General features: G+C 40.9%; 1 protein-coding gene across 1 annotated transcript; it reads right to left on the bottom strand.

Moving 5' to 3' along the window:
* Positions 1–1,228: 1,228 nt before the first annotated feature.
* Positions 1,229–13,413, bottom strand: LOC133013613 (syndecan-4-like). Its single transcript, XM_061080602.1, has 6 exons — positions 13,306–13,413; positions 12,437–12,759; positions 6,174–6,306; positions 5,037–5,239; positions 4,276–4,579; positions 1,229–4,082 (listed from the first exon to the last, which is right to left on the bottom strand). The coding sequence occupies exons 1-6, from the start codon at positions 13,307–13,309 to the stop codon at positions 3,919–3,921; spliced, it is 1,131 nt and encodes a 376-aa protein (XP_060936585.1). The 5' UTR covers positions 13,310–13,413; the 3' UTR covers positions 1,229–3,918.
* Positions 13,414–16,753: the final 3,340 nt, after the last annotated feature.

The following is a 16,753-nucleotide window of genomic DNA, read 5'->3' on the forward strand; positions in this document are numbered from 1 at the left end:
AGAGGAATACCAGTTGAGGGCTACATAACATAACATATTAACACATATATATTATACCTATCATAATATATAATACAATTACACTAGTGCATTTACATTGTGTGGCAAAAAAGATACTTGTCATATTTTTAAGAATACTGATCACATACTTTCATAACACACACACAAACACAAACACTTAGATCTACAGTTACAACGAGCGCTTTAGCAATATTAATCATGTAACTATTTGGTTTCCATACCCAACATGCTGTTCAGTTCTTGTTTTATAAATATATTTAATAAAAAGGGATGTAGACAAAACAAAAAAGCCTATGATGTTCCAAATGTACACCAAGTACAAATCAAGTGTTGAGCTCTCGCAGGTTTGTACTTGCTCTACAGCTGAAACTCCAATGGGAATGTTACACTCCCTATAGCAGTGTCAGCTTTCGGAGAAGATGTTATCCTGATAATGCTCTATGCACTTTTTCAATATTACTCTGTAACTCTATTACTGTTTTTCTACAATGGACAATAAGACAATGTTTTGTATCTACTCTGCAAGGACATCACATCCATATTCCAATTTTCTCCCCACCCACACTACTGTCAATCATCTGCAGTCGATTGCATGCACAAATGACTGCCCTGTAAGAAATGGTCAGATTCATGGTGAGTTATAGTGTTCCTCTTCCATTTGCTTTTTCACATTATGATACAGGACACCCGGCTTTTCACAAGCCTCCTCTTTCCTCAGCCATTTGTGTTTTTCTTCTCTGCATCACTGGGTTTTGGAAAACGTCTTGACCATTTGGCTCCGTTCACACATTGCCTCTCTTTCTGGCACCTACGCTTGTGAGAGGATATTTCTTGAGGTCAGTAGGAAATGTTTTCTCTGTGCTTCTGTGCAAACAAATGGTGCTTGAATACTTAAAACTCAAATCTGAGTGCTTTTAACAGCAGCTGACCAAATGTAGTATTATCAAAGGACATTATTATTGAGTCTTTGGGTTTTGCTTTTTTAATCAGGGTTATAGCAGAATAACATGTGTGGAGTGCCAAATGAGGACACAGTAGAAAGGAAAAATTTAATGATTAAAGTTAATGAAAGGGCAGAAAGTAGGAGGGAATTTGTTGAGCATTAGCAAACATGCTGTTCAGTGAATAAATATTCTCTTGTGTGTGTCCAAGAGCAAAGAAGGAACATATGATCCCACACCAAAAGAATGACAGTTTCAGCATTGCATTAAAGCCAAATCTTTTATTCAGTAGAGAACCTCATAAGATACATCATTTCAGCAACATGGTTCTCTGTATGCACATACACGTAGGTCTTATTGATTTTTGGTTGGTCCTCACCATTGTGTTGGTGTTTATTAGTTCATTCAAGGTTTCAGTCATCCATTCGACTTTGATGAAAACGAACAGTAAAGCTGCTAAATATTCACAATAAACTTATTATTTTAACTTTATTATTTATGGGGGGACAAAAGGGAATTGAAATCAAATTTAACTAAAGTTAAACAAATATGAAAAAACAAACAAACTGAGCAGAAGGCACAAAGAGGCTCTGACCAAGAGTAAATACTGTACAATACCAATTTATCACTGACATACTAACTTGGACTATAGTATATGCAAGTATAAATTAATACATATAAATTATGGTAACATCAACATATCAAATAAACTTACACATATCAAAGAAGAGGAAGGTTATTGTCTGTTGGATTACCAGCATTGCAGTGTCTTAAAACCTTACAGGTATTGTTTATTTCTGAACAACAGATTATTTCTGTACGGCTTGAAGGTCAAAGCACGACACTAATACTGCATTAATGTAGACAATAAATTGAAAAGGCACTGAGGATTCAAGTGAACAACAAAAGTCACGTTATCAACAGTTAGTCACTTAGGGTTAGTGATCAGATCGTCCGGTTTATTCCAGCCATAGCAAATAGGTAGTTTGCATTCAGATAGTCTACTATTAAAAGTCACTTAAAAATCTATTATGATCAAGGCAGTTATATCATGAAAAAAACTCTTAATTGATTTAAAGCATTAAAGATAGATGTGGCATCGGACACAAGGGTAATCAAACTGTTAAAAGACATTAACATTTGGGCAGTGAGCTTTAACAACGGAAAATAACCGAACAAAAATGGCCGTTACAGTCCTGTAAGGAAATGCCAATATTGATTTAACAGTCCTTATTCAACCTTGAACTCAAAGTCAACAAACTCAGGGCAAACTCTGAAATCAATGTTGTTTTGGTAAGAATTTGTGTTAATGCCAGGTCAAATAATAGTTTAACCACTTAACCCCTACCCTTCTGTTTGTATCAACAACTCGGTCATCCTGTGATCCAAAATGTCACCTATCCCTTAAGAATGTAAGGCCACCAACAGAGATCCGAGACATTTCCCCAATGTAAATTTGAGGCTGGTGTAAAAAGTGTTCCTCTTTAACACAATATAAGCAGTAGGGAGCTTGATACAATTCCTCAGCCTACACATGATGCAAATCCGAAATATTTCCAATAAAATATACTTTCTTACATGGTATACACAAGTAAAAAAGTATGTTCTGACAAGAGGAAATACCGCCCTGTTGACTGTGTCCTTATGAAAGCTCTAAAAGACCTAACACGCCTCTGGTTGGCTAGTTGAGGTAAAGATTTAGAACTAGGAAACCTGTTTAAAACCTGACACGGTTACATTCAGACTGGCACTGTCACCATTACAGAGTGGGAAACTCCCGATGGTGTGCTCTGCTTATGACATGCAGGAAGATTATTTGAATACACTGACTGTAGAAAACAATAGATGCTGACGCTGTCCCTTTAAAATCAAACCCGTCATTGCAACGGTGCACAGATGACAGCAAGACAGGAATGTGCTTTGGCTCGTGTCAGACAACACTGGTCACTTCTACGGTTTGTGAATGATAGTGATTAACCTTGGCTCTACCTTAGAAACGCTGTCCCACATTTGCTAAACCAAATATAAAAAACTCCTGAAAATATTTCTATTGTCGGACAGATTCCAGGTTGAGGAGCTTTTACCTCCTCAAGGTTAACACAGTATGAGTGGAATGAAAAGACTGACATCTCTTTGCTTACAGAAATATAATCTCATAATATGCAAACACATCGGAAAAAAAAGTACTAAAAATATTTTTCCAAAAACACAAATAAAAAACATTTATATTTGGCCAGTTGTACAGGTAGCAAACATATGTGAGACAACAACAAAAAATACAGTAAGTACCTGCAGAGTAACAAAATCTCTCACTCCAATACTGGGCAGCATATGGAAAAAAAAATCATATTCATTCTTCATAGTGACATAAATCTTCAATTCAGCAAAGCGTACAGAAAATGAAATGTAACAATGCAAGCTGTTAAACTAAGCAAACCTCACCTCACACAAAGGGCAAAGGGTGTCAACGTTTAAAGGTTCTTTGTTATAATAATCCCATATGTTAAGGCTATTTATACATTTACTGCTTCATGTTGTTCCTCTGAGTTTGGCCTGTCCAGTTACTCTAAATGAGACATTGGATCTGTCTGTAATGCAGAACCAAGTCAAGCCCGCACGTGCTTCAGTTTAAAAAAATGATGTCAGTTTAAAGGCACAGTGTTATCGATACTTTAAAGTAGATTATTTCCTTAAAATTTAGGCTGTGAATTAAATGTGTAATTCCCTGGGATGGAAGTATCCCTTTTTGTTCTCTAATCACTTCTTCTTCACAAAACCCCCCCAGAACATTAGAGAGAAAAAATGAAATGATGGCAGAGGATAAGAAAGATGAAAGAAAAGAAGAGGCGCTTGACTTCCAACTTCAACAAGAGGAATCGTCTTCAGCTGTTTATAGATCCATTTTCAGCCCCGATTGGCAGGCGACAGATTACATTTAAAGTCCCTCTTGGTCAGTTCAGGCATAAAACTCCTTGGTGGGCGCTTGGTGATAGGCTGTTGAGGTAACCTTGGTGTCTCCAAGGTCATAGCTACCTTCATCCTTCTTCTTCATGCGGTAGGCGAGGAGGAGGAGGAGGAAAACTGCACAGAGGAATCCAACCACTCCGCATGCTATCACCGCTGGAGAGGACATAAAGAATATTCAAATATCTTTTCAGTTTGTTTTGTTTACATTTTAGGAAATACAAGTCTGACCAACACTGAACAAAAAATTTAGAACTTTTTACTTCAAGATGAATTATTTTAAGACACTAAATTCATAAAGTATTCATCATCGTCATCAATCAATGAGTTTGTAAAATTCTGTCCTTACCTGACAAAACGTCTGTCCTCTCCCACAAGTTCTCAGACGTCACCTCTTCAGGGGTAGCCTGCACATTCGATCTGCGCCGCCCATCGGCCCGAACTTCATTGTCCTCCTCAACCTTGATCAAAATGTTGTCGGAACCCTCTTGGAAAATGTCCCAGCTAGTATCCAGACTGTTGTCCTCCTCGCCATCTTTGGTGACACTTATGTCAATACTGAACTTGGTTGTGGTGGTTTCAGTGGGAGACCCGTGGCTGGGGGCGATATGGTCCGTGGAGTAGTCGTTGTCCACTATTGGGACAATAAGGCCCTGAGAGAACATATACTTGTGTTAAAAGCTTGATAAACAATGTAGGGTAAAAAAAAAACTTAAAAAATCATGTGGTTTAAAACACTCAACAGTTCTCACAATTTAGAACACGAAATGGATCTTCATACACTTTATGTAAATCTAAATAAATCCTAGTTTTTAGTTTTACTGTTTCACCTTCCAGAGGAAGTTAGAATTAACTTGTACTAAACTCCCACCATCGTAAGTCAAACAGTTTCCAATGGTGTATATTTTTTAGGGGCTTTGAGTTAAGCAGATAAATATAAATAAATGTATCAATATCCCAAAAACATAGAAAAATCATTGAAGATGCAGACCCTTTATTATTGATCATAACATCACTATGGCAAATGGTGGTTTGTTTCTGGGACCCAATCCATTAAGATTGTGAAACGTGGAGCTACAGAGTTGAATAAAAGGAAAAGCAACACTCTACCTCCTCTTCCTCCTCCTCAGGGAGTGGTGTCGTCATCCTTGTGGCTGAGGGAACATGGCCGTCGGTTGCTGTGGTTGGTGGGATGGGAGTAGAATCTGCTGTTGGCTCCGGCTGCACTGGAACGGTTTCATTGGAGACTGGGATCTTAGAGAAGTTGAGGAACCTCTCAAGTAACTTCTCTTTATCTAAGATGTCGATGAAAGCTGCGATAGAGGAACAGATTTTGGAGTAAATGCTCTGTTTGAACTCTAACATGCAGGAGGAATGCAACTTGTGAGTTTTATTACTTAAAGGAATTGACCACATTATACCACATTTAAGTGAAGCATACTGGGGTCACACTGAATGTTCTGAATGAACTGAATGTTCCAGCACATCATTCACAGTGGGTGTGGAAGTGAGTCATTCATAATAAAGAGAGACCGTATCTGTGGACTCCCAATAAAAGCTCACCTGATTCACCTCAGGACAAACATCTGGCACACAGTGAGGGCTTCTGTGTCTCAACTTACAGACACTTTTACAATAGCATTGCTCATTTCTGACATGTGTGACTGGGTTGATCGATGGTAGATTAGGAAAAACACCGTGAATTGAAAACTGTTGGGCTGCTTGTAAGGAAATTTGAAGACATTTGATTGGAGGGTTAGAGCAGACTAAATATGTTTTAATGTGTTAATTGAGTAATGAATCCTCAATTTACAACTGCATCTTACAACTGAAATTTATAGTTGGAACAAAAATAGTTTCAATCATTAAAAATGTCAAGTAGAATGGCGCTCAGTAGAGCGCATACCTCTGCCAACAGTCCCCAAAAATTCGTAAGATCCAACTTTTTATTTAGACCAGCACCAAATTGCACAAATTCTCAGAAATATCAAGGGAAATGTAAGAAAAAGTGAAATAAAACGACTGCATCCTCCCTCTGATCCGAATGTGCAACAAAAGTTAACGGGTTCTTTCCTGACTTATACCACATCCTTCCACCAACTTCTGTTATAATCTATCCAGGCGTTTCTCGCCTCATCCTGCTAACTAAATACAAACAAACACAGACGAAAAACATAACCTCCTTGGCAGAGGTAAAAAAACTAAGTAATTACAAAACAGGCACATTCGTTAGACTGGTCTCCTTACCATAGTCTCCAGATCCTGATCCTGAGCCATCATCTTCTCTATCTTCGTCATCTATAGGGAGGTCGCCTGATGTTCGGCCCTCTAGGTACATGTCATCTGTCGTGGAAGCAGGTGACTGGGAGGAGACCAAAAGCTGGAGGGAAGAGAAATGACAGAAAACCATTTATTACTCATTTCAATCAAGAAGGAGAGAAATACTTACCAAGAAGAAGGTGAGGGGGAGACATAGATTCACAGAAATCTGTTTCATTCTCGCTCGCAAAATTCCTTCCACTAATTGAAAAAACATGTGAGCATCTCTACAGTCTTGCAGCAAGACCATACCTCTCACAACCAGTAACCTAAGCTGGCCACATATGCCACAATGAGCATCCACTGGTTTCTGTGATTTTAACCATTGTGTGTATCCCCTCCATACTGTCACATGTACAGTAGACAGAGGCTTGTTTCCTGCTCATTTCACATGTTTGTGGCAGTAATTTGGGAAACTTCACACAGCCAGACAGCGGAGATCTAAGCGTGTGTGAGGATGAGGAGGAAGAGGAGGAGTAGGGAGGGGGAGAGATAGAGCAGTCTTCAAAAGACAACGCACAGACCAGACAAGTGGACACACACACACGGAAAGACTGGTTTCTATCTTCCCACCAACCCAAGGACTCCACAAAGAGTGCAATGAAAACCAAAACCCTTCATGTCTCTTTGTTGAAAGCCCTGGTCATATAATAAAAAAACTTCAGCCAAAGAGATGAGGTACTTGAATAGATGAAGTTATTCATTGGCTTGATGAAATACGACGTTGTCTGAAATGGAATAAAATGAGCTACAATGACTTCATACATAAGGTGATATAGTGAACAGCTCAGCCAGGAATGGACAACACATGAATCCGGGAAAACCAACTGATAATGAGTCTGACAGACAGTGGACTTTACATAGATGTACAGTCTTTTCCTGGAGACTGGAACCATAACCACTGACACAAACATAGACTTTTGACCCCTCGAGGACGAGCCGTCCATAATTGACTGTTTCTTGGTCTGAAATTTGTCCCCAAAGGTAGCATATGATAGAAACGTGCACACACACGCGGATGAATATGGCCCATTGAGAGCTGAAGTATTTCTGGTATGTATACTATGCCTCCACTAACACAGGTGCTGAGAGAGGGAGAAAGGGGGGGAAACTGGAGAAAGGGAAACGGAGGGGAGAGACAGGGACAGTACTGTATTTTTCTGGTAATAAAACAGGTGCTGAGGACAAAGGAGAAGACGTGAGGAGGTGAACCCTTCTGTCTTGTGCTGCAATATATATGACCACAGAGACGTAAAGGTATAAATACATTCTTAAGGCATCTGTGCTCCCTCTCCAATACAACCTTTCATTAGGCAGTAGGATCTGATGTGATTAATGGTATGACGGTCTTTCTGCACGTCATTTCTAATATTACAAATTACATGATTAGACTACAATGAGCCAGGAATCAGATGTTCTTCAGATGTGAGATTTGTGATTTTTTTTCTGTAGCTGCAGACCCAACGCTTAAATTGTAAAATGTTGTTTCATTCTTCAACATATCAGCAAGCTACATGTTTATGTATTGTTGGGCTTATTAAACTAAATCAAAACTCAGGACAATCTACATTTCCACAGTGGAGCCTGTGATATCTGAGGTTTGAGCTACCTGAGATGTAACAACATGACAAGAAACACAGAGAGAGAACCATCCGGAGACACACCAGATGTTCACACAGTGGTGAAACAGGCCAAACAGAAAATCATCAACATCAATTTCCAAAAAAGGACGTTGAAGTCTCATCATGGCAAGACTGACTGAAATAGCAGACGGTCTTCTCGCATTCCTACCACCTTCAGGCAGGGGATTACAAAAGCAGATGCTGGGCTTGTCACAACAAAAACACACAGACACACACAGTGACACAAAACCCAAACTGCTACCAATCTGATTACCATCTACTGTCTTTTCATTAGTGCTGCCTTCGAATGGGGTCATGTTTACCATGTTCTCTTCAGCTATTCATGACCTCAGACTTAGGTATTTCCCCAGTTCACAAGTAGTGACGTGGGAAGTGTGCTAAATGAATAGTAATAATGGTAATAATAGGTACACAGTACATGACTTCCCACATTTTAACCACAATTTCAAATGTGACATTTGAAGGTAGCATTTGTTACATTATACATATTTGACTCCCAGTTGGACATCACTGGTCTTGTGTGTCTGGGCTCTTGAACTGGAAGAAAACATTTCAGCTCAGGTCTACTCCCTTATAAGGCAATGACATCTAACCCTACTGTGACCTCAGGTGGTGTTGAACAGATGGGTTCAAACACACACAGCCTCAACCTCCTACTGCAAATGTACTAAATCAATCTGGGATTGGCCGTATGGTTGAAATCATTGTCACCATTAATACAGACATATTCCAGTATGAATGAATACACAAAATGGCAGATGTACACAAAGTCACCGGTGAAATAAACATCGTATAATCTTATGTTTAATATACTTAGTTATTTCCAAGCAGCAGTCCACTCAAACATGTTTACACAGAAATAAAACAGCAACATCCCTCAAATTTGATTAACAGGAACAAGAGGAAGGTTTTTTTGTTTGCTTGATAAATGTCTTCATACAATGCTTCTATGTCAAAATCATCGCAGAATAATTTTCTGTTTATTGACTAAATATGAATAAATTGAATCACCTATTTGATTAAACGCCGCTTTTCTCAAACACACGTACAATGTTACAAGTAAAATGTGAATTAGGCCCCACTAGGCTCTGTGTCCATCCCCAGAGGTTATGAATGAGGGTTTACTGGAAGACTTGACTCAGTCACTCAGGGGTTACACACATCTGGAAAACATACACATGTCCATATAGTGCACAAACACATCCACACTGTATATGACCATCTGGTATCCCGGTGCTCTGTCAAAGCGAAGACAGTTTTCTGGAAACCGCAAGGTCACGGCGAGAAAACACTGCAGAAATACAACAGGGAATCTGTAATCAACTTTTTTTTTTCCTGAGTCTGCTGCACTGACACTTATTAAAGTTACGTATTTCCCAGATGAGCTAGAAGTCGACCAGAGAGCAGTCGGGTCAAGAATGAGGTTGTGTAATCGCCAAAAGCACACAGAAGACCTGTCATCACATCAGCAGGGCCGCACTGCGTTGGAGGGGGAGGATGTTTGACGAAGGCTGCGAGTCATACAACGCTCCCCCCCTTAACATGAAGTTGATCTAATGAGTCTTGTGATGGCAATTACAGCCTGTAGATGCTTCACAAGGAAGAAATGTGACCGTTTTTAAGAAGGGATACCATTTTATATGTTGTTCTGTCTCTGTAGATCTGGACATTGTACTTCCAAAGTGGGACACAAATAGAAAAGTAAAAGAAAATGATCTATTGTTGTCTTTCACACATGAAAACTGAGATGTTTTGACTCTGCTGAACCCAAACTAAATAATCCTAGTCTCCACAGAGTCCCCTGACATTCAATATGTGATTAAACATTTCTTAGCTGGGTTATAAATCTTTTAAGATCTAGTTGTACATGTTTGGAAAAGGTGTGAAAGCCCCTGAAGGCCTGTTGAGATTTCAACACAGACACAACCAGCAAAAGTCACAAAAATAGTCTGGATGCTTAAACAGACATGTATGGATTAGTACAGTGTTGTTGCTTACATGCTGTGACTGATATTGTGCTACTGATTAACTGAGAGCACATGAAACTTCATGTTCACCACGTTGTACAGTAATTCATCAAGTGATGTCGGCCCAGCAATTTCGACATTCGGTGTTTATCATTCAACTATTTCTTATGTTGGGAAAGTGAACTTTTGGACCCCACTTTATTAAATTGCTCTTCCTGTTGTGTCAGTGTTTGGCTAATGGGCTTTAGATGCAGCATGAAGATAATCATTAACTTACATTCCTACTCCTGCCTTTTCTGGTTGGATTGGAAAACTACGTGTGCCTGCCTGGACTGGCCCGTCGGGACTCACTGTGAGTCATCCATCCAGAAAATGACACAACTGCAAGCTGCCTGTTTGAACACTCATCTCTCAGATGTGAGCAATATCACCGACTGACTCAACAACCGCACTCAGGAGTGAGAGGCAGTTTCAGTACGTGACCTAAACCATCACACCCAGCAATTTAAGACCAGAGTCAGTGAATTAGTGGCATAAAGTAAGAAGGAATCAAAGCGTATGTGGATCACAGAAGGGACCATATCACATGGCAGTAAAACAAAAAAGTTGTTTATAGAGGTTGTATATACTCAGAGTCTAAAGCTCACAGGGCCTCGAGTGCAAAGAAGTGGCAAACTGTGTTTATTCCACTATAGAACATGTGTGTGCTTTCTTTTTTCCTCACAACTAGTATCCAGCAGGACGCTCTCAGGTTTCAGCCCCTCTCCCTTTCACAACACACAGACCATAAATCATAAACACCATGCATCCCTGGGAGAGGTGTCCCAGCTCCCTGGCTCTCAGTTTGGGGACTTTTACAGGGAATACATCATGCAGCAGGGATATAATTTTCACACTTTGTGAAAATGTGCAGAGCTCTGGTTTAGCCTGTCATTTCCAGCTTTACAACACAGAGGTAGGAGGGGAGGGGGCAGAGAGAGTCAGGGAGATCTTTGGGGTTTGTGTCTTGTCATTTGCATCCTTGTGAAAAGTTCACCTTTGCAAAATCACGACATTTAAAACGTGATGTGGGAGATGAATGCAGATCAGGAGGATCCGGGTCTGAATGTCAAGAGTTTGGATCTGGAGGCTGGACAGACTCTAGATCTGTGTGAACTTGACACCAACTGGACGCCTGAACTTGGGCCGGAGCCACAGTCTGACGCCGGCCACACACCGGACGCGTTAGCGTCGCGTTGGCGTCGCGTAAGCGTCGCGTGAGCGTCGCGTAAACGCTAGGCTGTCACACCGGACGCGTAAGCGTCGCGTAAGCGTCGCGTAGATCCCTAGCACGCCGGGGCCAGGCTGCACACCGGACACGCTGAACTCCGCGGCGGTCATCCTGCGATTCCTTCCCGTGATCACACATACAGCTGATATTTGTCATTAACTGAAACGGTGTCCCAGCATTTGTCCTTTTTAATGTTGTCTTTAAACAACACGGCCGAGGATCGTACAGCTCACTGTACTACTTCTCCACTTCAATTATTAATTTAATGTCATCCATCTTCAAGAACTTCTCCGCTGTTTGCTCCGTTCAATGTCGGGTGTCGAGGGTAAATTACGTATTCTCCACTCAAGCCTATGTGGAGACTACGTAGACACACACACACACACACACACACACACACACACACACACACACCCTCTCTCTTTCTATCTTTATGACTGCTTGTGTGTCTGTATGGAGGGGCAGAGGGGGACATTTAATAATGTGATTGGTAAAATTGGTAAAATTAAAACTCCAGGACAACAGAAGGGGAATACAAACTATGGGATGCATATTTTATCATTTATATAATATAAAATATGTCCCCAATATCGTTTAAAATCATTTTTCACTGTGTTTCCCGGAGCGCTACGCTCGCGTCAAGCGCAAAAAATAGACTCGACGCCGAAACGATCGCTGCACGACGCGAGGCACTTTTGGTGCAGCGCTGCACTTCAGCGTCCGGTGTGGCCGGCACAAGGGATTAACGTGGGAGTGGATGGGAGCCAGCTGTTATTTAAGGCATGACGGTGCGCCTACGCGACGCTAACGCGACGCTTACGCGTCCGGTGTGTGGCCGGCCTGAGGCTGAGTTATCAGCAAAGCCTGGATTTGTTCAACAAATAACAAATCTCTTGAGTAAATATGCTGTTGCTTCCTGGTAGACAACAGTTAGCTTGAGCTAGTTTAGCTTTCACTTTCTCACATAAAGAGAAAAAAGGTAGACGAACGTGACAATTACAGAGAATGTCTTAGAAAAATAAACATGCCGATCAAAACAGGAAGGTATGCTATTATATATATATGTATGCTTTTTTTAAATAAGTATAGATTTTAATTAAAGGGGACCTGAATGAGAGACTGAAAGAACTGAAAATACTTAAACGTCGTCTCTTTTAAACGATTATTAACGATAAATGAGTGCCCAAACTCGAACCAATGGATAAAACACAAATTCTACATTATCGAGTTGAACAATAGTCAAGTTTTAGCTAAAGGCAGTTTTGTCTGATTTGAGAGTTAAAGCTCAATTTGGCAGAGAAAGCCACTCACCTTGTTTTCACTGATAATCCCAGTAGCCAGCGCGACGAGGAACAACAACCACGGATTCCTCATCTTAACTCCCAGGGACGAACGGCCGGCTCGAGTAAAGTGTCTGAGCGGTGAGCAGAGTACTGAAGTGTGAGGAGAGAGAGGTGAAGTGAAGTGAAGTGAAGCGGTTCGAAGGAGTCCTGGTCTCGGTTCTCTCGGTTCTCTCGGTCGGACCTCGGCTCCTCGGGACGCGCGGTGAGATGTGGATCCTCTGGAAAAGTTGTTTGGACTGGAGGTGCAGCGTGGCTCCGCGGTGACGTCAGCACAACGTGACGTTACGTGCACTGAAGAATGAGAAGAGGAGGAGGAGGAGGAGGAGGAGGAGGAGGAGGGGCCCCAGGGAGGGGGAAGAGAGAGAGGGGGGGCATGCGGTTCTCAATGGATCATCCACACACCCACACACTCACATGCTGAGAAGTGGTCCATTGTTCCTATCTATCTATCTATCTATCTATCTATCTATCTATCTATCTATCTATCTATCTATCTATCTATCTATCTATCTATCTATCTATCTATCTATCTATCTATCTATCTATCTATCTATCTATCTATCTATCTATCTATCTATCTACACTATGTAAATTTAAATTAATTAAATATAAAAAAGAAAAATTAAATTAAATTAAACGATTAAAAATAAATACATTTAAAAAAAAGCAATTCCTGCGTAATGTGCGGGCGCAGTTTTTTTTTATAATTTAATTTAATTTAATCTTTTTAATTTTTTTAATTTTTTATATATATATATATATATATATATATATATATATATTGTGCAATGAATAGGTGGTTGAAGTCCTGCCAACATGACAGCCTGCCAAACTTACCCATGAGTTGGACCCAGCTCCTGTGTCCACTTGTGTCCTGGTTCCACCCATGGCAGCGTAGTGGCGTGGGGCTGGATCATCCCTGCGGCTCAGGGAGCGCATTTCTCCGCGCTGGTTGAGGGGTAAATGATGCTGGTCATCACAGGTGACTAACCTACGCAAGCCTGTAGCCGCCCCCACCCCCCACAGGAGATTATGTGCTTGTGTGTGTCTGTGTGGCAGCGGCGCTTCCCGGTTCTTCCCGGCATTACGCTGCCGGTGCGAACATGGGCGAGGAAATGAAGCGGACCGCTTTTTGCGGTTAGAGTATGATGGTGTGACGTTAATATATTGTTTTACATTGCATGTGTCACGTCATGATAATTCAGTATCTATCTGTCAATAACTATATTTATCTGACAGTTTCCATCACTACTTACTTTTCAAATTAAAATGTTTTTTTCTAAAGTTGTAAACTAAAAAAGATTGTTGGACATGCAGGTTCCAATCGAGGCCCCAAGGGACTGGACAAAGACAAATCAGGAAAACTAAAAACATGAACAAAGGTTTGTGTATCAGAAGTCATTTTCCCTTCCCACTGGTAATGCCAGGATTCACAGATTCATCTTGTGACCATTGGACTTAACAAGCTGACTGCATATACAATAACTTATAGTAAGAGTAACAGTAAGACACTGCTTACACTGATACAACGGTGTTAGTATATGTTTCAGTCACAGGATGGGTAGACAGCTTTTTGCACCAGAGTGAATCTTAATTAAACTCTTAAACAAAATCCTCCACAAAACGAACCCTGGTGAAGAGTAGCGACATCAGAACAAGCAGCGCTGCGTTCGGACCCCGGGGTCTGAATCCTGTCCACATGTTCCCGTTTGATCCCTGATGGTGCAGCGACAGACACACAAATAACAGCGACATTCCCACAACCACATGACTGCTGCGGCCTCGGGGTCACACACAGACGCACAATCTGGATGAGCCCTCTGGATGAGATGGGCCCTCTGGATGAGATGGGCCCCCTGGATGAGATGGGATGAGATGGGCCCCCTGGATGAGATGGGATGAGATGGCCCCCCTGGATGAGATGGGCCCCCTGGATGAGATGGGCCCCCTGGATGAGATGGGCCCTCTGGATGAGATGGGCCCTCTGAATGAGATGGTATGAGATGGGCCCTCTGGATGAGATGGGCCCCCTGGATGAGATGGGCCCTCTGGATGAGATGGGCCCCCTGGATGAGATGGGCCCCCTGGATGAGATGGGCCTTCTGGATGAGATGGGCCCCCTGGATGAGATGGGCCCTCTGGATGAGATGGGCCCTCTGGATGAGATGGGCCCCCTGGATGAGATGGGCCTTCTGGATGAGATGGGCCCTCTGGATGAGATGGGCCCCCTGGATGAGATGGGCCTTCTGGATGAGATGGGCCCTCTAGATGAGATGGGCCCCCTGGATGAGATGGGATGAGATGGGCCCCCTGGATGAGATGGGCCCTCTGAATGAGATGGTATGAGATGGGCCCTCTGGATGAGATGGGCCCCCTGGATGAGATGGGCCCTCTGAATGAGATGGCATGAGATGGGCCCCCTGGATGAGATGGGCCCCCTGGATGAGATGGGATGAGATGGGCCCCCTGGATGAGATGGGATGAGATGGGCCCTCTGGATGAGATGGGCCCTCACTTAATTTTACAAAGTAAATAAGAGATATCTATATGATAATAACTCACAGGAAACCAGTGGGAAGAGGTCGGGCTGCGTTTGGACAAAAATTGCATCAGTGGATATTGATAATTATCGATAAATGTCCCATTTTAATCTCTTTTGGGTTTAATATATATCTTGCTCTTTTTTTTACTGGAGTATTTTTATACTGTGATTTTGCTACTACTACTTGAGTAAAAGATTTAAGTGCTTCTTCAATTACTATATTCATTTCTTTGCCATCTTTCACAATGGATTAATGTACAAACTCTCCTTAATGATTAGGTTAACTGTACCATTGTCTACTCTTTACTACAAATATTAGCATGACTATCAATTTAGAATGAATAGTAGCAGTGGATATTGATAATTATCGATAAATGTCCCATTTTAATCTCTTTTGGGTTTAATATATATCTTGCTCTTTTTTTTTACTGGAGTATTTTTATACTGTGATTTTGCTACTACTACTTGAGTAAAAGATTTAAGTGCTTCTTCAATTACTATATTCATTTCTTTGCCATCTTTCACAATGGATTAATGTACAAACTCTCCTTAATGATTAGGTTAACTGTACCATTGTCTACTCTTTACTACAAATATTAGCATGACTATCAATTTAGAATGAATAGTAGCAAGCCCCCCTGAATTATTGTAGGATGTATGAAAGTATGTGAATTAACAATAATCTGAAAGTCATGGTCTTGTGGACACCTCTGGGTTGTTGCTCGCTATAGTCAGTAGTTGGAAGTTAACATAACTTAAACACTAGTTTGAATGAAAATACTACATTTTGCATTCTGCTTGTGATAAAGGAAGTTCAGCGTCAAATCTTAACGCTACGAACAAAAGTCAGATATTTATTGCACAGTAACTTATAACCACATTAAGTTTAATGATCAATCCTTTATCCCACACCCCCAAATAAAGGGCTAACCAAGGTGTAATGTGGACGAGCATTAGCCAACTGACTCAGGATTTTTTAAACTGGAACGAGGGAGACAGTAATGTTTGGCTAGGTTTAAAAAGAAAAAGCACCCCAAGGTTGTGCAGTTGCATCTTTGGACTTAAAAATGTAAATTTGTGTTTTTTTCTATTTTTTTTAGAAAAAACGAATAGGGTTGAAAACTGTAGATATGACGCCCTCTAGTGCAGAAGAATGGTTACAGCAGCACAAAAGAACAACACCAACAGCCTCAGTTCTGTCATGGCACTGAATTTTCAAACAAAATACATTTCTTTGCTGTTGTACAAAGACAATGAATTTCTCTTGAAGGTAGTAACGTATAGAAGAAACATTAATTTACTGCAGTTACATAGTTTAAATTTCAGTGGATGTAATTAGGGCCCGAGCACTGACAGGCACTGACAGACAGTGAGGCCCTATTGAAATTGTAAGGATTGTTATTATAATTTTTCAGGCCAAATCATTAATTGGCTAACAGGCTAAAATTCTTACCAAAATTTGCAGAAAACTAGAAAGTGGTGAAAATTTACTTTTCATTTATTTTCTCTTATTTATAATTTATTTTTTTGTTTTTAATTGAACTTAAAAATGTTTTAATTTTATTTAACTCCTGCGCCGAAGCGGATGCGCAGGATTAATTTAATTTAAAGTAATTTTCCCTTCCCACTGGTGATTCCAGGATGCACCAGGTTCATATTGTGATCCTTGGACTTAACAAGCTGCAGTCATTTGGCGATAGAGAAACTGAATTACATCCACTGAGAAACAATACACCTGAACAA

Source organism: Limanda limanda, chromosome 11 (genome assembly GCF_963576545.1).
Source record: "Limanda limanda chromosome 11, fLimLim1.1, whole genome shotgun sequence".
Classification (NCBI taxonomy): domain Eukaryota; kingdom Metazoa; phylum Chordata; class Actinopteri; order Pleuronectiformes; family Pleuronectidae; genus Limanda; species Limanda limanda.